A 22,767-nucleotide genomic window follows, 5' to 3' on the forward strand; every position below is an offset into this window, starting at 1 on the left:
ATAGCCTGTGATGGGGCTTCTTGGATAAGAAAGGGATGAGTCCATCTGTTCACCAGTAACTATTAGGGATGGGGATTTGTGTTTAAAGGTGGGGCAAAGGAGAGAGTGATTCAAAGTAATGGATTACTTCAGTGAACCTATAGGTTCCTTAGTAGGAGAGAGAGATTATTTTGGGCAAGAGGTCCCGCCCTTGGTCTGCCAGCATTTCCCCAGAACTACTGGCTTGTGTTTTGGTGTTAGTTTCTTCCCCCTACAGTGCTGACTTTCTCAAGTAACTTTCAGCTATTGTTGGACATTCTTGATCCAGGGGATAGTTAGTAAACTGCAGTCAGTGGGCCAGATCTGGCCCACTGCCTGTTGCTAATAGAGTTTTATTGGAACACAGTTGTACCCATTTTTTAATGTATTTGTGTGTGGCTGTTTTGTGCTAGCGTGACAGAGTTGAGTAGGTGTGGTAGAGACTTTTGGCCACAAAGCCTAAAATATTTACTACCTGGCCCTTTTAAAGATAAGTTACTAACCCTCTAGTAACTGTCAGCCCATCGTTTTGTGGTGATTGTCCGATGTGGTCAAGAGGCGGTGCATGCATAAAGAGTTTTAAAGGCCTGGGTCGGGAACTTTGGGTAAATCATCAAGGTACTTTGAGATCTTTTCCTCATCTGTGAGATGGGCATTAAAAACAACACCTGTCTCTCGGGAGGTCTTGCGCACTGCTGGTGGACGTACATTGCGGATGTCAGAGCAGGCCCTAGTTTGGCCGGGGACATTATTGCTGCCGTTCTGTTTCTCAGGAGGAGGAAGCCAAGAATCTAGTGAGCGAAGCCATCGCAGCCGGCATCTTCAATGACCTGGGCTCCGGAAGCAACATTGACCTCTGCGTCATCAGCAAGAACAAGCTGGATTTTCTCCGCCCATACACAGTGCCCAACAAGAAGGGGACCAGGTGAGTGAAGGAGACAAAGTTCTTCCTGGGTCCCCTGGCGTCGTGGCCACCCTTGGTATCTCCATGGCATCTGGACGGAGTTTTCCTGGTTCTTTCCACATTAAGTACATCCAGTGTTCCCGAATCAGCCTCCCACACAGACCTTCGGCTTGTTACTTGCTTTATGACAGTGGGCTGCTGTCAGATGTAGGAAAGTGATTTAATTTGATGGGAGAGGTGGAGGGTGGCCCAGGAAAGAGCCCTAGGCTGGGAGGTAGAGGGGAGAGGTTTGGATCATCTGCTGTCCTTTCTCAAGTGTCTTAAAGAATCCCCTGATTTCTGGGAGAAGGCGCATTTTTCAGGGCAGTCCCAGCACTTTCCCTCAGAGTGCCCCGAGATTCCTAACTGGGTGTAAGTCAGCAACGCTAACAGCCTCCCAGAGGTGGCCTTGGGAGCTAGTGTGTGTGCTGTGCTACAGGGAGTTGTGCCATTGAGCCTGAGCCTACATGCCGAGTGGGCCCCTCGGCTCAGTAGTGCAGCCCAGACTCAGAGCAGTGGGAGAAGGTTCTAGCTGATTTGCTGAGCAGAACTGGGAGGTTTCCAAACCTGGTGGCTAGCATGTGCCAGAGGAGCAGCTCGTTTGCAGTGTCTCGTGATTGTCTGGCTGCTTGACCGTCCTGTGGCTCCTGACCTCTTCTGGGAGCCCGGGCAGCTCAGGATGGGCTCCCTGAGTGCTGCTTCTAGTTGCAGCATCTGGGTGCAGCACAGGGCATTTATAAACTGCGGCTCCCACCCAGCTCCACGGCTAGCCCAGAGGAAGTGAGCACCACCTTCTGCAGGCTTGCTTCCATCTCCCACTGCACACACAACTCCACATCAGGAGTAATTCACAAGGAAGGAATGGAACGTTCAGAACCAGCAGGTATTCACTGTGGGCTGCACTCAACCTTGCGGAAGCTCAGTGGGCTCCTGATGGGGTGGGGCAGCACGGGGCCAGAGAGCTCTGGCACTGGGGTTGGGGAGTGTTGGTGGCTGGCTTGGTGGCTTCCAGCAAATCAGTCTGTCTTGGAAATGGAGCTAAACCAGATGACCTCTAATGAGCCCACGAAGTCCCTCGGGCCTTTAGCAGGAAGGCAAGCCACCTTTCAGGCCCAGAGCTGTGTTGGGGAACCGGGCTTTGCCGAGCTCCAGGTAGGCAGGAGCCAAGTACTCCATGTAGCCTGCTTCGCTGGTTATTTTGCAAGATGCGTGATTTCAGCAAGTCCGTGGTGAAGCGGTGATGGGGTAGGGAATGGTTACACCATTCAGGCTGGCCAGGGTCCTGGGCGAGGACTCTGAAAGCCACGTTTGGGCCAGTGAGAAGTGGTTGCCTAGGGAACCTGTGCTGAGCGCAGGAGTCCTCATCCACAGGGAGTGCAGCAGTGGCACATCCTACTTCCTGGGACGTGGGCTGCTCCGCTTGTAAACAGAGGCTCTAAACACCCAAGAACAAAAGAAAACCGCCTTGCGGCTGCTTGGGAAGAATCAGCAAGGCGACCCAGAAGCTGCTGGGCGTGTGGTGGGTGTGCAGTAACCTGCAGGGAGTCTGCTCCCCATCGGTGTCCTGGGGCCAAGGGCAGCAAGTGTCCAGGCTCCCTGGACTCTCCCTGTTGTCTTCTTTGCCAGTGACTGAAGATGGGGGCACTGCCTGAGTTAGGGGAGCCCTTCCCAGGGTGGATGCTAGGGTGCGGGCAGGGCGATAGGCCTGAGGAAGCATCCCGTGCCATGTGCCAGTGTGGGCCTTGCCTGGCAAGTCCCTGCTGCCTCTCTGCCCGCAGCCCTCCAGCACACGGTCTTGCAGTCCACTGGCACGTAAGGCGGAAGCTCGGAATGCGTGCCGCCAAAATCGGGCACTGTCACCACAGTGGTGAGGAGGCTCTTGTGTGTCCAAGCTTCCCGGAGACACTGAGGGGTGGTTCAGAGGAGTCAGGCACACAGAGGCCACGTGGGACTTTGGCTCTAAGACTGCACGCTGACACCAAGGTTCCAGCGTGTGAGGAATGAGAGGCATCCTCAAACTGATGGGGTGGGGACACATTGTTCAAAGGTACTTTTGCTTGGATTCTTTAAGAGGGTGGGGGTCGGGGGAGGCTTGGCAGAATAAAGGCAGGCCGCTCTGGGCTGACCGTGCTCCTGACCTGGATGCAGAACTGTGGAAGTTGCCCTCCTTGTTCTGCTTCCTGCTCCCTCTTTTAGCCCATGTGTCCAGGGGAGAGGATGGGTGTTCCTGGAGCACAAGGTCATGGCACAGCCAGCAGCCTTCTGGTAGTTTCTGAAGGACAGCAAGTTTGACAGAGATATTACCCCAGCTGGGGCTAGAGCAGAGGAACAGTTGGTTGTGTGCTGCCATTTGACAGTATCCTAATTCCTGACCCACTGTGAGCATTAACAGCCCAAATATGTATCTTCTAGACGGTCTGGTGCTCAAAGAAACCTCTGCCAGATTCACTCAAGGAAGAAGGTGTTGGGTGTGTCCTAGTGGGGACCCACTGTGTCCCTGAAAGGGACAGTTAACTTTTCTTGAGACTTGAGAGTGGTCTGAAATGACAAGCCCAGAGTCTGGCTGCACATTTTTTTACACTGTTTATGCTTCCAGATGTTTGTGCAGTGTCTAAGGTAACAGTTAAGTCATTCTTGTTGCTGCACGGAAGAGCAATCATGCCCTTCTCTTGTGTAATGATGGGATTTGCTTCCTGCTGTCCCTGAACAGTATTGTAGGGAGGTTGAAGATTGATGTCAAGGGACCAAGTGCTTCCCAGCACTTGCTGGGGATGGTGGGGGTGGGGGGAGAGTCACGTGTCCACCAAGGGCCAGGTGCCGTGTTCACTAATGACACTCTTTGCCTCCCAGGCACCCCCATTTTGCAGCACTTGAGAACTGAGGAAGTTGAATCCCCCAAGATCACAGAGCTGGGATCGGGAGAGCCAAGATTCCAGTCCAGCCTGCTCACTGCCTTGCCTGAATATTTATTTTCACTGTCTTCTGCCCTCTGGCACCTTCAGGAGAATCCTAACTCTGTGCTTTTGTTTTTCTCTTACTAGGCTTGGCCGGTACAGGTGTGAGAAAGGGACTACTGCAGTCCTCACTGAGAAAATCACTCCTCTGGAGATTGAGGTGCTGGAAGAAACAGTCCAAACAATGGACACTTCCTGAATGGCATCAGTGGGTGGCTGGCTGCGGTTCTGGAAGGTGGTGAGCATTGAGGCCCAGTAAGACACTCATGTGGCTAGTGTTTGCCGAATGAAACTCAACTCAATAAAAAACAAAAACCAAACTGGGCAGCTGAGGTCTGGGCACTGTGTGGTGTTTTTGGGGGCGGTAGGGCGCTGCTAAGGCCATTGGCCTGGCCCTTCAGGGTGCTGATCCTCCTTGAGCACTGGCCTAGGCTCAGAGGAGAGCGTAGGAGCCATGCGCCCCTCCTGGGGACAGATAGGTTCCGTCTGCTGTCAGAAGTCAGAGTGGACTCCCTTGAGGCTTCAGGTGACCATCGATACCTACCCTTTTTGCTGGCTGAATTTGTTTGGGGTGGCCTCAGGTTTGGTTTGGTTTTGAAACGAGGTGATAAGTGCAGCACAGCCTCCACCTCAGCAGCCAAGTAGGAAAGAAATGGCAAAGCCAAAGCTGTGTTCTCAAGCCCAGCTCAGTTCTGAGAACCAAGAGAAGGTGAGCAGGTGCACCGCCAGAGCTGTGTGAAGGTGGGTGGACCTCACTTTGGCCGGTTTCACAGAAATAAAAGGAATGTTTTGGGGTTACGGTTTTGTAATAAGTAGGACATGATCATTTCACAAACACTCCGGCCTGGTGAGTGGCTGAGATCGTGCGCCTCCAGAGGGTCCAGTTGGGCAGATTGTTCTCACAGTGTGGAAAGCGGGTGGCATGCACAAAGTAGGTTGATTGCGTGCTGGGGCTGGCAGTGTTGGGGAGACACGGCAGGGGCTCAGAGAGCTGGAAGCAGAATATTGGCAAAAAGTTGGTCTGGAATCAGAAAAATCTTCAGTGGTAAGCACTAGGCCGGTGACAGGGACTTGATTGTTCTGTGGAGAGAACATTCCAGGGTGAATCTGCTCTCAGGCCAGCTCGTGTGTTACAGCTGCCAGGAGCAGGCTGGGGAGAACCTGGGGAGAACGATGGAATTACCTCATGAGGGCAGAAACTCGGCTGATGAATTTCAAAATTATTTGGGGAGCTTAAAGAAATCCTGGGATTACTGAATGGGGCCTGGGAAGTTGTGTTTTTCAAGGTTCCTCAAGAAATTGTGCTGCAGACGCTGTTTAAGTTTCGAATCTACTAGTTTAAAAGCAAAATCTCCAAAGCCATTTTAAAATCTTCATGAATTCTAAGTAACTCCCAGTCACCCTGTTTTATTTCAACCATGGAGAAAAGTACAGAGGAAAGGCTGCATATGGAGAGACTGTCGGGCTGACGGTGTCACAGCAGATCCGAGTCCACGCGTGGAAACAGCAGCCGCCCGGCCCTGGGTGTTTCCTCCAGGAAAGGCCTGGTCAGTGAATGCCTGCAGGCAGCAGGTGTCAGGAATCACCTGCCCGATGCCAGCGCTGCTCTTGTCTGGAGGGCCAGACTGTCATGAAGTCAGTGACGACAGCTCAGACAACTGGAAGGTTAACTTTACGTACAAAAACAAAATTCAAATGATTTCCTTCAGAGCTGGAGTTTTCTTAGGTTCACATTTATAAATTAGTCTTCACAGTTAATCCTGTTTGGGAACAAGAAATAAGGAACACATTTCTGGTTTCCTACACATGATACAGGTGTACATTAATTCTCGACTTCCGTGGTCCATGGACTTCAGTTTGTGAAGCGTGAGTGGCTACCATTTTTGGATCATCTACTTTTTGTATTAGCTAACTTGCATATTTTATTTCAAATTCTGTCAGCAATCCTGAAGGTAGATGATAGGTACTATTAATCTCATTGTACAGATGAGGAAATGAAGGCTCAGAACAGCTAAGAAACTTGCCCAAGCCCAAAGTCACGCCAGGAAGTTGCAGAACCAGAATTTGTAAAGGACAGCCCTTCGCTTTTCTATATCCCATGCTTCCTTCCCATGGAGGAAAATGCTTAACACTGATCATGAAATGAACCGCCAGCATTCAAGGAGGTGACGAAGTTCCTGGTACACAGCAGGTGTCCAGGAGAAGATGGCCCAGCCTGGCTGCCAAGAAGATGCTCCTGCTTCCCGACGCCTTTTGCCTGTGACACTCTGGCCAGGTGTGGGGCTCTCATCGTCACTCACCAAGTTATAAAACGTAGATAAAAATGTTAGCAGAATCACCACTCCACGGAAAAAAATGATTTCCACTTTATCCCTTTACAACAGAGTAAATTAAGCACACAGCTTGATTGAAAAGATACTAAGAACTAAACTGAACTCGGTACTAACCATTTTCAAAGGCTCACTACACAAATCACACAGTCTCCTGCAAGTCTCCTGTTAGCATAAGCCTTGACAGGTCACTGGAGGAATTACCCTAAAGAAAGATTCACATTACAATCCAGATACAGGGGGCTGCCGTGGCTCGCTGAACCACCTGCCCTTATTGACCCAGCTGAGATTGTCCACAACAGTATAAAGAAAGGACTTTTTGGAATTTGACCATCAGTGACATGTGGCCAGCGCCCCTCCCTCAGCTGCTCTGCCTTCAGCATCTGCTGTAAGGCTGGGCAGCCTTTTGGGGAACCTGCTGAACCCTGTGGTCTTAGCTGTTCTAGGCTACCAGGTGGCCACTCGAAGAGAAGAAGACTCAAGTAAGGCAAAGTGGTGCTGGCTTTGATAAGGCACGGTGCATCCACGCTCAGGTGCTGGACATCCAGACGTGCATCTGCTTGGCCACCTGGTGCACGTATCCGATGTCAGGTCTCTGGTCGGGGTCAGGGTAGATGCACATGCTGACCAGTTCTCGTAACTGCAGGGGAGAGAATGGTGTGTTATTCTCAAGAAAGCAGTCTTACTGAGGCTCCGCACCCCACAGTCTGTCTGCATGAAGGCACTTCATCCTCAGAGCAACTAGACGGTCCTGTTGTCCCCGTTAGAGCTGAAGAACGGTGTTTAGCTGGGGCAAGTAAGGGGTGTGCAGCCACATGGCTCCCAGGGGCTAGCCAGTACCCCTCCCAGGCCTCTCTAGTCCCAAAGGCTGTGCTTTGAGACCCTAAGAATGGTTAACCTCCAAATTATTTTGAACTTGTAGCTGTCCACGCCATTGGGCAAATTGTGTGTGTGTGTGTGTCTCTGCTGGGCAAATTGTGTGTGTGTGCGTGTGCGTGTGTCTGCCGTCAGTCACGCAGATGCCCAAACCAGAGGACAAAACTCAAGGCAAGGGCTTATTGATCATAATAAACGCATTAACATGCAGCGGGGCTGCAGTCTGCCCACCCCTGGCCCCTTTATTGTGCTCATGAAAGATGGAGCTTTTAATTATACAGACACTGAAGGCTGCTCCCGCCCCGAGGTGGGGGAGGGGCGCCTTGCGCCTCTGATTGATAGCCGGAGTGCCAATTATTTTAATGGTAATTAAAATAATGACCTTAAAATGCCTACATCTTACCCTGCATCACGGGCTCACAGCCATTGGTTTTCATTTAAATACCTGCTGCTGGAGGGGTGGTCAGCCCCGCAGGCCACAGCAGCCGAAGCAGCAGCAGCAGCAGGAAGCTGGGTGGTCCTGAACCAGAGGGGGCTCTGGTGGTCTCAGTGGCCACACTCACTCAGGGACTGGGAAGGGCCCACGGGACGTTCTGGAGGCCCAGGGTCTACTGCGCAGGCCCCTTAGGCTGAGGGATGGGGCCTGGGCTTCCTGTAGACTAGGGCTCCTCTCAGCTGATGGGGCATTTTCTCCCTGGGCCACAGAGCCTTAGGGTATCCCCTCGCACCTGCGTGCATGCCTTACAACCGAGAAGCCCAGGTGACACAGGGCCTGCAGCCTGCTAGGCCACTCCCGGAGTCCGAAGTCGCCTGTGGACAAGACAGCTGTTTTCTGAACCTTACAATATTCGGGGGAAGGTACCTGTGGTTGGCCTCTGACAGGTTAAAATACCCAAGAAAACCAGATTCAGGTGAAGTGTCTGTGACCCGAACTAATTTATGAAGTAAACGCACAGTTGTCAATAAGTGCATGTTTGAAATTTTCAGAATTCAAGAGAAAAATAATAAAAGTGTCTTATTTTCATTTCTAAGCGGCGATATAACTTTAAAATAGGGTGTGCTGGGGGCTCCTGAGCACCACCTCTCACTCCTAAGCATGGGGCCCGGCGAGAGCCAGTGCTCCGGGGAGGTGGGGCTCGTGGCCAGGAAAGGGCTGACTTGGGACAGGGGCTTCAATGTTCATTTCAGCCTCATCACTGAAGTAGAGAGGGCGACTCCCATTTCTAGACTGACAGCCAAAGCACAGAGTTGTCACCAGCTCCCGTTGCACAGCTTCAAGCTTCTGAATCATACACAAGTCGGAACTCAGAAGATGAGAAAGGAAAAAAGCAAATGGCAACTATTAACTTTGTAAAGAGATGCAACTTGTTTTTCCTCCCACTGGGGAGCAGAAATACTTCCTCCAAAGGTGCAGGTCAGAACTTGGGAGCCAGGAGAGGAAGGGCACTGTGCAGCGCCCGACACTTGAGCTCCTCTAGCCCTGGAGTCTGCAACGCCAGCAAGCACAGGCTCAGCACAGGTGCCCCGCGAGGAGCCTCCCGCCTGGGCACAAGCGCAGCACCCAGGACCTGCCCTGTGCACTCCTTCCAGAGCCTCACCACCAGAGACATGCCATCAAGAAGCACGATGGCTCCGTGGCTGCGCATGTGGGTTCAGATCCTGCCTCACCGGTCTTTTTAACTTGCCTGTGTCTGTCTGTTCCTTATTGGTAAACGGGTGAGGGGAAGATTCAACACAGGAAGTCTGAACATGAGCTGTTATTATCGTGAGGTGATGGCCTGTGGTCCTATGGGGTGGGCCCAGGGAGGCCCCAGACTCACCCACTAGCGTTGACCTTGAACAGAAATAAGGGTCACATGATATTTAGTGAGCACTGACTGAGCCAGGCCCCATCCATTGGCCACTTTGGATGGTGGTGGCAGTGTTAGCCTGGTGCCTTACCTTAATCCTTATGCTGATCCTGTGTGGAAGATTTAATATTATCCCCATTGTATAGGTGAAGAAACTGAGACTCAGGGAGGTTAGGTGGCTCACCTAGGAACAGTGCAGAGTGTGTGAACATGCATCTACACTTTTGACCCTGCTGTGCCAGGAAACCTGTCCTTTCTTCCTCACGATTATCCACCAAGGAGATTATTAGTCCCATCTTCAAGGTGATGGAGCCGAGGAATAAGATATTCGCACATTCCTAGTAACTGGTACAGCCCCATGCCAGACCCATGGGAGCTGTGTCCATGGCTCCTGCAGCCAGTGTAAAATGTTGACAGTAGAAGCCCAGGGTGTTAAGTCTGTTATATAAGGAGGAAACTGACCAGTCCTCCTGCCGTAGTTTCCTGTCATGGGAGCAGAGTGGCCACCACTGGTGGTATGGGGACGCCAGGCCTGCCGCATCCTGCCCCTGTATCTGTTCCCATGTCTGGCACCGCACAGACCCTGTCCTGGGGACCTGCAGCAGAGGGCCTCCCACTGGAGCACCAAGTTGGAAGCTGAACAGGTGGAGATGTGCCAAGGGCCACGTCCCACTGGTTCCTACCTGGGGGTCCCACACTGGAGCTGCATGGTGAAACCCCTTCAGTGCAATCACCTACTTTCCCCTCTCCAAGTCACTTTTCCAGAAAGCTCCCTTTCTGCACCGTGTAAAGTGAGCCTAACCTCAGCCCCACAGCTGTGGTGTTTTGGAGCGGCCCTCATAAGCCTCGGTGGCCTCCTGGGGCTGGCGAGGCCTCTGGCTCCTGCAAACTCACCTTCTCGGAGTAGTGCTCCCCGGGGAGCGGGGGGTAGTCACACTGCTCAATCTTCTGGCACAGGGAGAAGAGATTCATCTTATCTCCATAGAAGGGGCTCTGGAGGGCTGCCATCTGCAAGGGACAGGAACAACGAAGATAAGCTTTCGGCCTCAAGGCTCAGAAGGACTAGAGAGGAGGAGGCTGCTCCAGATCCAGATTGGGGCATGGGTTATCTCTGGTCCCGACCGCGGCGAGTCCAGCAGGACTTCTCCCCCGAATCACCGAGCATGCTGGGGTTCAACAGAGGAGCAGGCGCAACACTACCCTGATTCTGTCACTGGATTAAATGGGCACGAGGGTTTCGGTGACAAAACTTTCAGGGCAATAAAGAAGGGCAGCTGGACGCTGCAAGCTAATTCCCACCTTGCTCCCACCTCAGCCCGGGGGACCCAGGCTCCATGTGGCAGGTTGCCGAGTGCCTGGTCTTATTTCCATAAAACGCGATTTCCAAGATGCCCGCAGGGGCAGGTCTCTGTGCCCCACATGTTCAGAGAGCTTTCCTTACCTATGGACTGACATTTTGGGGTGGGGTGGGCCGGAGAAGGGTGAGGCATTTCACTGTGGCTGTTCTTGCCAGCCCCTCGCAGAGCTGCTGCCTGTGGAAGCCAGCTGCCGGTATCAGGGCAGGGGGAGCAGGGTTCAGGAGGGAGGGAGGCAGCCTCCTGCCCCTGGATAGAGGTGCGCAGCAGCATGTTGGAGGGAACCTTCAGGGTGGGAGGGAAGCGCCTGGCTCCACAGCCAGCCCTAGCTCTGTCCCGGCCCCAGCTCTGCACTCGCTGTGTCTCTGGACTTCAGTTTCCTCATTTGTAAAATGTCCCCACCCACAGGCCTGTGGCGAGGTTTGGGCTGGCACACGGAGGAGGCACCACCAGCAGGGCCATGACCACCTTTGATGAGGTGAGGCCTGCGGCACCGGTTCTGCCCTGAAGGCCGGCCACAGCCACGGGGGATCGAAAGGCCTGTGGGGCGGTGGCCCCCTGTGAGTTCTCAGCTGTCAGGGTGCTGCCAGGCTGCCCCACCACTCAGGGCACTCACAGGGGACTCCTCAAGGGGGTGTGCAGGGGCCACAGTGGCCCTGAGCGGTGGCGCAGCAGCCCAGCGTGGCACCTGCTGGCCCCATTATGAACCCATAATGGGAAAGAGCTTCTCGTCACTCCAGCTCACTGTGGCTGCCTGCCTCCCGGACCGCCTCCCGAGGCCCAATGCCTCCGGCTAGTGAAGTGCCGTCGGGCGAGTGCCCTCCTGCTGTCTGGCCCCGGTTCCCCCTCGGAGGGTCCACCCTGCTCTGGCTCCTTGGCCAAGGGCTCCTGGGCGCCTACCGAGGGGCCCTGGGATACCTGGGGAACTGTCACCTGTCCTCGCGCCCCAGAGGCTGAGCGGGGAGGAGTCCTTGGTAGCAGGGTTTGAGGGTGCCCGTCAGCTTGGGTTTCCTGGTCTTGCCCCATTCTCTGTTCATCCATGAACAGGTCTGGTGACCCGAAGGGCCTGCCTCCTTCAGGAGGGCGTGGAGGAGCTTCAGAGCCTGGCACCATCCTTGGGTTTGCAGGTGGCCTTTGGGGAAGCTGCTGAGTGCAGCCTGGAGACTGTGGGCTTTCCTCAGCCCCAGGTTCAGCACCCTCGGGACCAGGAGCCCAGGCCAGGGAACCCATGTGGAGCCTGAAACCCACCCTTGGAGGAGGGCTGCAGGGAGGGTCTGGCCAGGCAGGGGAAGTGTGAGGATGCAGAGGCCCTGCCCATTTTGGGGTCTGCTGACCTGACCAGGAGCGGGCTGGGAGCCTGCCAAATGCACCACCCAGGTGACGCATGTCCAGGAATTAAAATGAGACTCTCGGGTGCAAAGGGTTAATCGGGCATTTTCAAAGGACATCTGTTGCCATAACAGAGAGCAGCTGAGACTCCAGGACAGTCACCTGGGGTGATCTGGGTGCCCCTGAGTTACAGCTGGAGGATTAAGGTGGATTTTCCTGGACTGTTACTGTGCAGCGTAGAAGGGACATTTTGAGTGTTGGTCCTGTGAACGCAGGCCCTGGTTTTTCACGTGGCTGACCCCGGAGAGGAATCAGCCGATCTTCAACTTCAGATCATGCCCATTTGATCTGAATTTTATAAACCTCGCTGCTGGGAACTCCAAAGGCCCCAGGACGCTGAGGGGAGCATTGAGCCCCCAAGCTGGCATCCACTTCCCATCATGTCTCTGCTCTTTCCAGCACTTTCTCCACATCGTTTCAGAAAAGCCTTTTGAATGGGGTCAGCAGTGAGCTATGCCAGAGGACCCCTCTCGGCCTTCCCCAGGAACAGGCCTCCTCCATCCGCCCCAGCCTGCCCCCACTCTGCTGCCGGCCATGGGCCTTCCACCCTCATCAGGGCAACGGGCTGTGAAGAAAGCTCTGGGCTGCGGGGATTAGAACGATTACCCTGGACGGCGAGATCTCCTTCTACCAGTGACCACCCAGCCTCTGACTGGTCGAAACAGAGAGGACTCACTGTCTGGGGCCTCGTTAGAACTGCCGAGGCCATGGCTCTCAGCGCTGCTCCTCAAATGCCAAGCCCTTCTCTCTGGTGTCATCAGGGTGACATATAGCCGAGGAAAAGGGGTTGGGTGGGCCCCGGCCCCCACCGGGAGGGCTCAGAGAAGCTGGTGTGTGATCTGAGATGTCAGAGGGACAAGGGGAATCTGACTCCTGCCTGTCAGGGCCTCAGACACCCATCTTGTCACCCAGTGTCTCTCGAGCACATCCCAGACTGAAGGGTGACTGGAGGCCAGGAGGTCTGCAGCCCTGCTCCTCCACCACGGAGGGGCGTCCAGGCCGCTCTGCCGTCCAAGCAGGATTCCAAAGCGGCGTCCCGGCCAAGGCTCCGCAGATCTTCCCCTTGAGTCCGCTGTCTCGCTGGGTCTCAGTCCCAGCTGGGCACCTCAAGGCTGCTGCGAGGAGGCCCCCCATGAGGATCCTGGGACTGGCACTGAATGAGCCAATTCCTCTAGCTCCATACTTGCAGCTGAGCTCCCACATAGATAAAAATCAATCCTGCAGAGCGGGCAGCCCGCTGGGCACCTCCATGGGCATCTGGGTAACGAGAACAGAGCCCAGCCTTCCGATATCCCAAGCTCGGGCATTGTTGCTCCCAGCTCCCACCGGGGGCTCCCCACCGCCTGGCCTGCGAGTCATGATTCACTCCATGTTCGGGCCAGCGCTCCTGATTCCAGCCTCTTCAAGACATCCGCTGGGGCCCCACCCGAGGGCCAGGTGCGGGGCTTTGTGGTGGCTCCCACTAGCTGGGGTCAGCGCCAGCAACTCCGGTGGCCACAGGAGGTCCTCGGTAATAGCTGATGCCCAAGTGTGAGAGAGGGTATGGGGGACTCAATGGTGGGCCCCAAAGACATCCATCACCGAATTTTTGGGACTTGTAAATGACACTTTATAGGGCAAACAGGATTTTGCAGCTGTGATGAAATGTTGGCTCCTGAGATGGGGGCATTATCCAGGTGGGCCCCAACGTACCCACAAGAGCCCTCATGACAGGGAGCCCGAGAGAGAAGGGCACAGAAGAGGGGAAGACGCCAGGCTGACGCACACCAGAGGCTGTGGTGACACGAGGCGGGGACCGAGGACCGCGGGTGGCCTCTCCATTTTCCATGGAAAACACAAGGAAACAGATTCGCCCCCAGAACGTCCAGAAGGCGCCTGCCCGCTGACACCTTGACTTAGCCCAGCGAGACTGATTTTGGACATCTGGCCTCCAGAATCCACGAGATCTAAGAGAGTAAACTTATGTTGCTTGAAGCCATCGGCGTGGTGGCATCTGTCACTGCAGCCACAGGGATGAGCACAGGGGCTTTTGAGCCTTCCAGGCTGCGCTGGGGCTTGGGGAAGGGCAGTTTTTCTCCGGCTGTGTCTGTCACCAGGGCCCAGGTGACCTGGGTATGTGCCCTGTGCAGGATCCTCAGCTGTTGTCCAGAGAGGGCAGGGGGCTTTGTCACAGCTCTTCAGGCTGGTGCCCCTGGAAGACACCACAGGCTGTGGGGTGGGAGGCTCCGGGCGTGACTGCGGGAGGCCTCTTTCCAATTACATGGCCGTGGGCTCAGATGTGGCTCTCCTCCCTGTCTGCTGGGGAAATGCCTGCTTCACCTTCCCCTTTAGGGGCTGCAGGAGTGGGGAGGGGGTCACCTGGCACACAGCCCCCTGCCCCGTTACCCTTGGATGGGCCGGCTATGGGTGGCCACAGCAGCCTGCTGCTGTGTGAGGCCGGGGCTGCTAGGGATAGGTCAGCGCCTGACGTCCCTGAGGACGCCAATCCCCTCAGGGCTTGACTGCTGTGTTTCATTCACTTCCTACTGCTGACTGGTATCCACCCCTGGCTGCGATCTGTCCCCCCACACCACCCCTCGCTGGGATCGGTACCTCCCCAGCTGCGATCCATCCCGCCGTACCACCCCCCGGCTGCGATCCGTCCCCTCACCGCCCCCCGGCTGTGGTCCAGCCCCGCCAGCTGCGAGCCGCACAGCCCCACTCACTCCAACAAATGAGTCAGCTCGGCATAACCCGAGCCTCAATGCCAGGGAGTCACGAAGGCGGGACTGCCTTGTGAGATGCACATTTAGGTGCCCACAAATGAGGACTCGGAGGAGGACTGCCTGACCCAGAATTCAGTGAGGCCTGGCACAGGATGGGCTGTGCCTGCCTCTGCAGAGCCGAGACAAAGACTGAGGCAGGGAACGGGGCTGGGAACCACAGGGCCGGTTCTCAAGTGGAGGGCCTGGCACAGGCAGAGGGAGCCAGCTGCTGGCCTCCCGGCCCCAGCCCCGGGGAAGTGGGCACAGCTCTGTCAGCCTGGCCAGCCTGTGTGTGTGTTCATATGCTGTGTGTGTGTTTATGTGTGGAGAGCCCATGGTTCATGGGAGACAGGAAGCAGCTTACAAAAACACAAAGCAGAATGGAAAAAGAAAGGAAAAGCCATCTGACCCAGGGACAAGACACATGAGGAAAGGAGGACAAAGTGGAGCCTCCTCGGGGCCTGAGGCTGGGCTGCACTTTGGCTTCCCGCTGGCCAAAGCAAAAAGGGAAATGTGGCAAGCTGCAGGAGCCTCGTGCCGGAGGCGGGCAGAAGTGCCCGTGCTTGGCCTGCGGCTGGTGGACAGGCCCGAGGGCCTTCTCTGACTCGGGCACCTCACCCCTAGGGCCTCATTCCTTCCTCACTATGACAAGGTGGGCTGGCAACTCATTCTACATATGGGACACGTGAAGCCCACCCGGGAGGGGCTGACTTGCCTGGATCCTTCCGTGGGTGGGCCCTGGAGCTGGGATTTGGATGAAAGTGAGTTGGTAAGTGAGCTGCCTACACACAGACACGTGCTCTAATTCAAAATTGTGCTCCCCGACCGTCCACTATGCTGCGGGCATTAGCCCGGGCCTTGGGAGACCTAGAACGCCTGTCTCTGCCCCTCAGGATCTGACACCGGGTGAACGATGCCCACTTACAGGTGGGTTTGCATCCCCTCCTCAGACCTTAGGGCAGGTGGGGGCAGGGCGGTGACGCTGGAGCCCTGAGCCCAGGGACAGCCGGGTTAGCAGGTGACATGGGCGTGACTCTACTGCTAGCCTCAGCGACCTTGGTGGCCAGAGTGGCCACCTGCCTGGACTTAGAGGAGTCCTGGAGAGACTGGAACTCACGACTCCTCCTGGGGGACACACACCGCAGCACAGTGGCTCTGCAGCACTCAACAACTCTCCACACCCGGGGCTTTCCCCACCTGGATTTAACGTCTTCTCCGCAAAATAACAGGCACGCACCCTCCCCGGGGCTGTTCGGAATGTGCAGGCACACAGGGCCCTACACCAGCAGGTTTCCTCCTGTCTCTTAGAAGAGTTTGGACTTAACATGTCTTATCTCCTATGGCTAAAGACACTGACTTCCCTCCAAATTCTCTCCTACATCCACTGCCCTCCCCCGAGCCCACCCACACACCCTGCTCAACACTCGCCGCCCCAACCCACCCAGGAGCCGGGCTGTGGAGAGACAGGGAGGCAGGGAGGACAAATGGCTCATCCCCCTTTCACCCGCAGGGCCCTTCCCCATCCACTACACACTCGCCACGGCTGCTCCAGCTAGGTCCTCATTCAAAGAGCTCCTCCTGCAACCGATGCCCTGTGGAGTCCTGGAAAGAGCACCCGGCCTGCTTCCCAGCTCTGTCAGGGCCAGACTCACCCACAGACCCTCTTGTCACCCACATCTGCTGAGCCCCGGGAGAACGGGTCCCACCCTCTTGTCACCTGCATCTGCTGAGCCCTGGGAGAAGGGGTCCCACCCTCTTGTCACCCGCATCTGCTGAGCCCTGGGAGAAGGGGTCCCACCCTCTTGTCACCCGCATCTGCTGAGCCCCAGGAGAAGGGGTCCCAAGCACCAGTTCCACAAGGACCACACCTCCAGCCAGTCTGTTAAAATGAAATATGGCAGGTCACTGGCTTATAAAGAAAGATGCTGCCAGCCTGGCTAACATGGAGAAACCCCGTCTCTATCAAAAAATACGAAAATTTGCCGGGTGGGGTGGCGGGCATCTGTAATCCCAGCTACTTGGGAGGCTAAGGCAGGATAATTGCTTGAACCTGGGAGGTGGAGGTTGCAGTGAGCCGAGATTGCGCCACTGCCCTCCAGCCCGGGCGACAAGAGTGAGACTCTGTCTCAAAAAAACAAAAGAAAGATGCTGTGAAGTTTAAACCTTGCAAACAGATCAGAGTTTTGAACTCATAGTCTCAATCTGTAATGTGGGGAGGGGAAATCTCACCGCCAAAAGACCCTGGCCACAAGACCCCCTGGCCATGAGAGCGGCCGCGGGTCCCACGTGGCCCAGCGGTGGGCAGCGTAGCCCTCAAGTTCATGCACAAGGGCTGTGAGGTCAGCCTCAGAGTCGACAGTCCCAAGGGGACAGAGCAATTAGGCTCTGTGGACAACTGCGCAGCACTCGAGGCAGGCCCTGGACATGCTGTCCTGAGCGTCACTGCTGTGGGCTGTCACCGGACACAGCAGCTGAGACTGAAGTTCTTTCAGTGCGTCAGCTCCAAGCCAGACCCCACATCTGCTCAAGTCAGCTCCAGGGAAAGGAGAAAAACAATCAGGGTTCCAACTGTAAAACCAAGCCGGGCTTGGTGTCTAACAGCCTGGGGGGGTTTCCAGAGCCCTTTCCTGTCTGTCATTTATCAGGACTGAGGACAATGCAAGACAGGTGGTCCTGTTCCCATCTTATAGATGCGGAGGGGCTCAGCCAGGTGGATGGAATCCCGGAGCCACCCAGCCTTTGGTGGTCTAGGGACAGTGGGGAACTTGTGTGGCTGCCAACCTGGACACCGGAGAACTTAGGCCTCCCTCCTGCCGGTGGCTGCAAGAGCTTCATGGCCAAGAGTGGCTCACGCTCCCCACACCTCTCATCACCTGGGGCCCCAGTGTGGCTGGACAAAATGGGTGGGGGGCTTCCATTTATTCTTATTGTCTCACGTCTGGGCTCACTGAAACTCAGAAATGTTCCTGTCCCTTTGTCCAGGCAGGCCACCAGGTCTGAAAGTGGCCATCCCCTAGCTCCATTTCACAGCTCAGGGGAGAGGTGGTGGTCTTTAGGGAGACCCACATTTCTGGGCCTGGAGGGGGTGGCCACCTGTCAGTGGAGAGCGATTCAGGGGCATGAGGCAAGTCTGACTCCTCTCCTGACCCCAGGTGCCCTGCACCGGGCCTGACCCATAATAAACGATGAACAGAATCGCCAGTGTGTTAATGTGGTTACCAGGGTGACGGGGGCAGGGGCAGCTGGGGATCAGATGCCTGGCCTGTGCTCCCTCTGTCTTCCCTTCCCGGACCCCACCCACTGCTGTCCACCCCCTAACAGCCTCCACCAGCCTGGCCCTGCAGAGCAGGCCCCACGTGGGGCTGAGGAGGGTGAAGGACAGGGCCCTGGTGGTACCGATGCCTCAGGCAGACGTGACATTCCTGGGTTCCAACCCTGAGCTGGTAGGGTGAGCCCTGTCCTAACTGGGCACCCCCCATGCATGTCCCACCAAATGCTGCTGAGCCATGGACAGAGACTCACCTCGTACAGCAGACAGCCCAGCGACCAGATGTCGGACTTGAAGTTGTAGCCGTTCTCATGGATCCTCTCCGGTGACATGTAGTAGGGCGTCCCCACTGCAACACAGCAAGGGGGGAGCTGCTTATGCTCCATGTAGGGCAGGGGCAGGGCACAGAGGTGAGGTTGGAGGGAGGGCACACGGGAGCAGGGGAGAGACTGTGCCTTGGTCTCTGAGCAGCCCTTCTCCCTCTCTGGGCCTGTGCCTTCCTCTGTCAGATGAGCAGTTGGATCAGATTAGAGGTTCCCATGCTAGCAGGGCACTAAACACCTGGGGTGCCGGGGACTTGAAGCAGATTCCCTGGACCCACTGAGACCAAGAATCAGGCTGGGAGGCTGGGCGCCATGGCTCACGCCTGTAATCCCAACACTCTGGGAGGCCAAGGTGGGTGGACAACAGGGCAAAACCCCGCCTCTACTAAAAATGCAAAAATTAGCTGGGCATAGTGGCAGACACCTATAATCCAAGCTACTCAGGAGGCTGAGGCAGGAGAATCACTTAAACCAGGGAGGCAGAGGCTGCAGAGAGCCAAGATCGCGCCACTGCACTCCAGCCTGGGCAACAGAGTGAGATTCGGGCTCAAAAAAAAAAAAAAAGATTCAGGATGGGGCTGGAGAGCTGGGGGTTGGTGTTTCTGCCAGCTGCCCAGGGGAAGGGGATGCCTCGGCCCGGCTGGGGGAAGCAACTGACCACATGTCCTTTAAGGGGACTGTCTGAATCTGCAAGAGTCAGGATCAGGCTCTGAACAGTGAAAAAACCATCACTGTGGAGGCTGACCAAGATCTTCCATGTGTCAGCTCATTTCTGTTCCCAACAGTGCTATGAGGCAGTATCTCCATTTTCCAGATGGAGAAACTGAGGCTCAGATGGGTGAAGAGGTTTGCACGAGAGTGGCAGGAATTAGTTCAAACCCAGACCCTCAGGCTCCAGAAACTGAGCACTTAGCTCTGCCCATGGCCACCCGCCAATTAGCCGGTCCAGACTCGGGTTGGCCGAAATCTCTTCAACAGGATGGAAAAGGCACTAACCAAAAAGGAAACGTGTGCAAGGCATTAAAACTAGGAACTTCAGTTCATCAAACCACACCAGAGTTAAAAGGCAAGTCACAGACTGGGAGAAAATCATCCCAACACATACACCTGACAATGGACTCTTCACAGAACATATTTCAAAGCTTCTGCAAATCAGTACATAAGAGACAAACTACCCCCTTATTCAAATGAGCAAAAGCCCCGAACAGGCACGTCACAAAAGAGAATATCCCAGTGGCCAAGAAGCACACGAAGTGAGGCTACTTTTCTTACTACTCATCAGGGAAGGGCAAATTAAAACACAATGAATGGCATGGTGGCTCACGCCTGTAAACCCACCACTCTGGGAGGCCGAGGTGTGTGAATTACCTGAGGTCAGGAGTTTGAGACCAGCATGGCCAACATGGTGAAACCCCGTCTCTACTAAAAACACAAAAATTAGCCAGGCATGGTGGTACACACCTGTCATCCCAGCTACTCAGGAGGCTGAGGCAGAAGAAACCCTTGAACCCAGGAGGTGGAGGCTGCAGTGAGCCGAGATCATGCCACTGCACTCCAGCCCAGGTGAGAGAGTGAGTGAGACTCTGTCTCAAAACAAAAACAAAAACAAAAACAAAAAAACACAATGAGGTAAAATTACGCACCCATCTGAATGTTTAAAGTCATAAAAACCAAAGTTAAAGAAAAACAAGGTCGATGATGTGTGGAGCACCTGGAATGTCCATGCTTTGCTGATGAGAAGGTAAAATGGTACAACTACTTTGGAAGACCATCGGCTGGTTTCTACCATGGCCAAACACTGCCAACACTATAACCCAGCAATTCCACTCCTAGGTAGATGCCCAAATGAGTGCTTCCGTCCATCAAAAGACACAATCAAGAATGTGCAGAGTGGTTTTGTTTGTAACAGCAAAAACTGGAAACAAATGTTGGATCAATTGATAAACTGCGGTCTGTTCACCCAGTGGGATACTGTACAGCACTGCAAAAGAACAAACCTCAGTTATACACGACAAAATGAATGCAGCTCGTGGACATAATGCTGGGTAAAAGAAACCAGGCACAAAACAGCACATTATTGTATTTCATTTATGTGAAGTTCAAGAACAGGAAAAGCTACTCTATAGGAGTGGTGACCAGGAAAGGGCTCCAGGAGCTTCACTGTATGTATATTATAACTCAGTTAAAAAGTGAAAGAGGAAAAAGGTGTTAATGGTGAAGATAGGGCTCTGCTGCCAAGAGGGAAGCCAGAGGGCTTCAGGGCCTGTCCTCAGGGTCCCTCTTCTCCCCGCAGGAAATGCCAACACTGAGGAAATTGTGGAGGGCTGTGCCCTGACCTCCCAGCACCTGTAGGGTTATCTCTGGGCAGCAGGGCACATATTGGATGAGCTGGAACCGTGCAAAGATGGGAGGATTTCCTGAGGCAGTGAGCTCTCCATCACCAGAGGCATGAAAACCTCAGCAAAGAGGCTGATTTAGCAGGTCTGGAGTGGAGCCCAGGAATCTGGTCCTGTAACCTGACATTCTCCTATCAGACCATTGAGTGGATGGCTATTCTGGAGGCACAGGCCCGGAATTCATTTTTTTTTTTTTTTGAGACAGAGTCTCGCTTTGTCACCCAGGCTGCAGTGCAGTGGCGCGATCACCTCTGCCTTCCGGGTTGAAGTGAATCTCATTCCTCAGCCTCCTGAGTAGCTGGGATTACAGGCACGTGCCATCACGCCCAGCTAATTTTTATATTTTTAGTAGAGACGGAGTTTCACCACGTTGGCCAGGCTGGTCTTGAACTCCTGACCTCAGGTGATCCGTCTGCCTCGGCCTCCCAAAGTGCTGGGATTATAGGTGTGAGCCACTGCACCCAGCCTGGCCTGGATTTTTAAGGTTGCTAAACTGAGAACATTTTCACTGGCCTGGAGACACCATGTCATGTGACAGAGGCTGCTGCTGTACTAACCAGTCTCTGTGGTGAGCTGGAGTCCCAGCGTGGCAAAGGCTGGCTGAGATGTGGCCTGTGACACGAGGAAGAGGGGATCCAGGACCCTGGGAGGAGAATGGACCATTCAGGGGCTGGACTCAGAAGGCACCGGGCCCAGGCCTCAGGGTTTCACGGGTCAGGAGATTTCGGGAAAAACACAGGTAACTTTTAATTTCATGAAGGAAGCATTTAAAAAACACAAAGCCCCCAGCTACCATTTAGTGTCAGTCACTATGATTTTTAAAGAAAAGACAGCTTGGCATGATTGAGAAAACCCATTTCTCAAAACTGAGGACAGTTCTTTACAAAACTGAACAAGTTTAACATTTTGAACTTGATTATATTCGTTTTTTCTTTCTTCTTCTTCTTTTTTTTTTTTTTAAGACAGGGTCTCACTCTGTTGCCCAGGCTGAAGTGCAGTGGCGCGATCTTGGCTCACTGCAACCTCTGCCTCCTGGGTTCAAGCGATTCTCCTGCCTCAGCCTCTCTAGTAGCTGGGACCACAGGTGCACACCACCATGCCTGGCTAATTTTTGTATTTTTAGTAAAGATGGGTTTTACCATGTTGGCCAGGCTGGTCTCAAACTCTTGACCTTGGGTATCTGCCCGCTTTGGCCTCCCAAATTGCTGGAATTACAGGCATGAGCCACCATGCCCCACCTAAAATTCTTTGTAGAGAGAGGTTCTCACTATGTTGCCCAGGCTGGTCTCAAACTCCTGGCCTCAAGCGATCCTCCCACATTGGTCTCCTAAAGTGTTTGGATTACAGGCCTGAGCCACTGCATCCGGCCTTGTTTTTCTTATCTTAATGGAGATGGATGAAGAACTACCTCGCAGTTTTTGGAGAGGCTGTAATGGTGTTGGAAATCTCTCCTCTGGGCTGTGAACCCCCAGGGGCAGGACCTTGTTTGTTGCCGCATCCCAGTACCCTGTGCAGGACGGCTCATAGTGGGTGCCTTGTGGGCGTCCGCTCACTGGATGAATGAATCCGCCTGCCTGTGAGCTATGTGGCGGCGCGTGCCACTGCCCACAATTCTTCCTTGCAGCTGAACACACTGCTTATTTAACTGATGGCTGCCCGGAGCTCAACTGTCTGAAATGTGATTATTGCTTTATCAGGATACCAAGCTCCTTTTCATGGCAATAATCCCCAAACAAGCGCAGCAGCCCTCACTTAAAGCCCTGCTTATGAGAAAGGTGTCATCCTCTATGCATACTTGATGAGCGGAGCCAGGGGCTAACCGCTACTCAGCAGAAAGGGCTGTCAGTCAACATATGAATACGTGTGGGGTTCTTTTGGGACAGCAAATCGCAACTTCCAGTAGCAACACCTTGTATATTTTGGTCACGAGGGAGCAAAAGTAAAGGAACAGCCCAGTGTGAAATGGATGGCTTGTCGTAGCCAACCATGGGATGAAACACACAGTTCTCGGTGAACAGTGGGAACCTCAGGACAAATGTAAGTGGATTCCAGCACCTGGGTGCTATGGATGGATGTGCCTACAGGTTGGACAATGATGTAGGGCTGATGGGGTGCACACAGAGATGGCAGGGGACAGATGCAGGCAGGGAGTCTTGTCCCCAGTGAGAGACCCCACTGTGCACTGTCTGGCTAACACTGAACCCTTCAGACCCCTGGCCAAGCCCCTTCCTGTCTGACCTTACAGGCTCTTCCCACCCTGAGTCTCCTCTGCTCACTGTGGATCTGCCTGGGCCTCTACAGGAGGGATGCTGTGGGGAGAG

General features: G+C 54.5%; 2 protein-coding genes across 10 annotated transcripts in view; one reads left to right on the plus strand and one right to left on the minus strand.

The window, feature by feature from the left end:
- The window catches only part of PSMB7 (proteasome 20S subunit beta 7), a 62,419-nt gene extending 58,172 nt beyond the window's left edge, over positions 1 to 4,247 (plus strand). Inside the window, exons 7-8 of the mRNA XM_520247.9 lie at positions 792 to 943; positions 4,003 to 4,247. Coding sequence (XP_520247.2) covers positions 792 to 943; positions 4,003 to 4,114 — 264 coding nt within the window. The 3' untranslated portion in view covers positions 4,115 to 4,247. The remainder of the gene's footprint in view (positions 1 to 791; positions 944 to 4,002) is intronic.
- A 1,030-nt stretch (positions 4,248 to 5,277) lies between these two features.
- The window catches only part of NEK6 (NIMA related kinase 6), a 95,715-nt gene continuing 78,225 nt past the window's right edge, over positions 5,278 to 22,767 (minus strand). For 8 of the 9 annotated variants that reach the window (XM_063788338.1, XM_003312272.7, XM_016961630.4 and 5 more), the window contains 3 exons: positions 17,982 to 18,076; positions 9,866 to 9,979; positions 6,258 to 6,885 (listed from right to left, as the gene is read on the minus strand). In XM_063788338.1, coding sequence (XP_063644408.1) covers positions 6,775 to 6,885; positions 9,866 to 9,979; positions 17,982 to 18,076 — 320 coding nt within the window. In that variant the 3' untranslated portion in view covers positions 6,258 to 6,774. Of the gene's footprint in view, positions 6,886 to 9,865; positions 9,980 to 17,981; positions 18,077 to 22,767 lie in introns of all 9 variants that reach the window. The other variant, XM_024345876.3, reaches the window with a different exon arrangement.

This window comes from Pan troglodytes, chromosome 11 (genome assembly GCF_028858775.2).
Source record: "Pan troglodytes isolate AG18354 chromosome 11, NHGRI_mPanTro3-v2.0_pri, whole genome shotgun sequence".
In the NCBI taxonomy this organism is placed as follows: Eukaryota; Metazoa; Chordata; class Mammalia; order Primates; family Hominidae; genus Pan; species Pan troglodytes.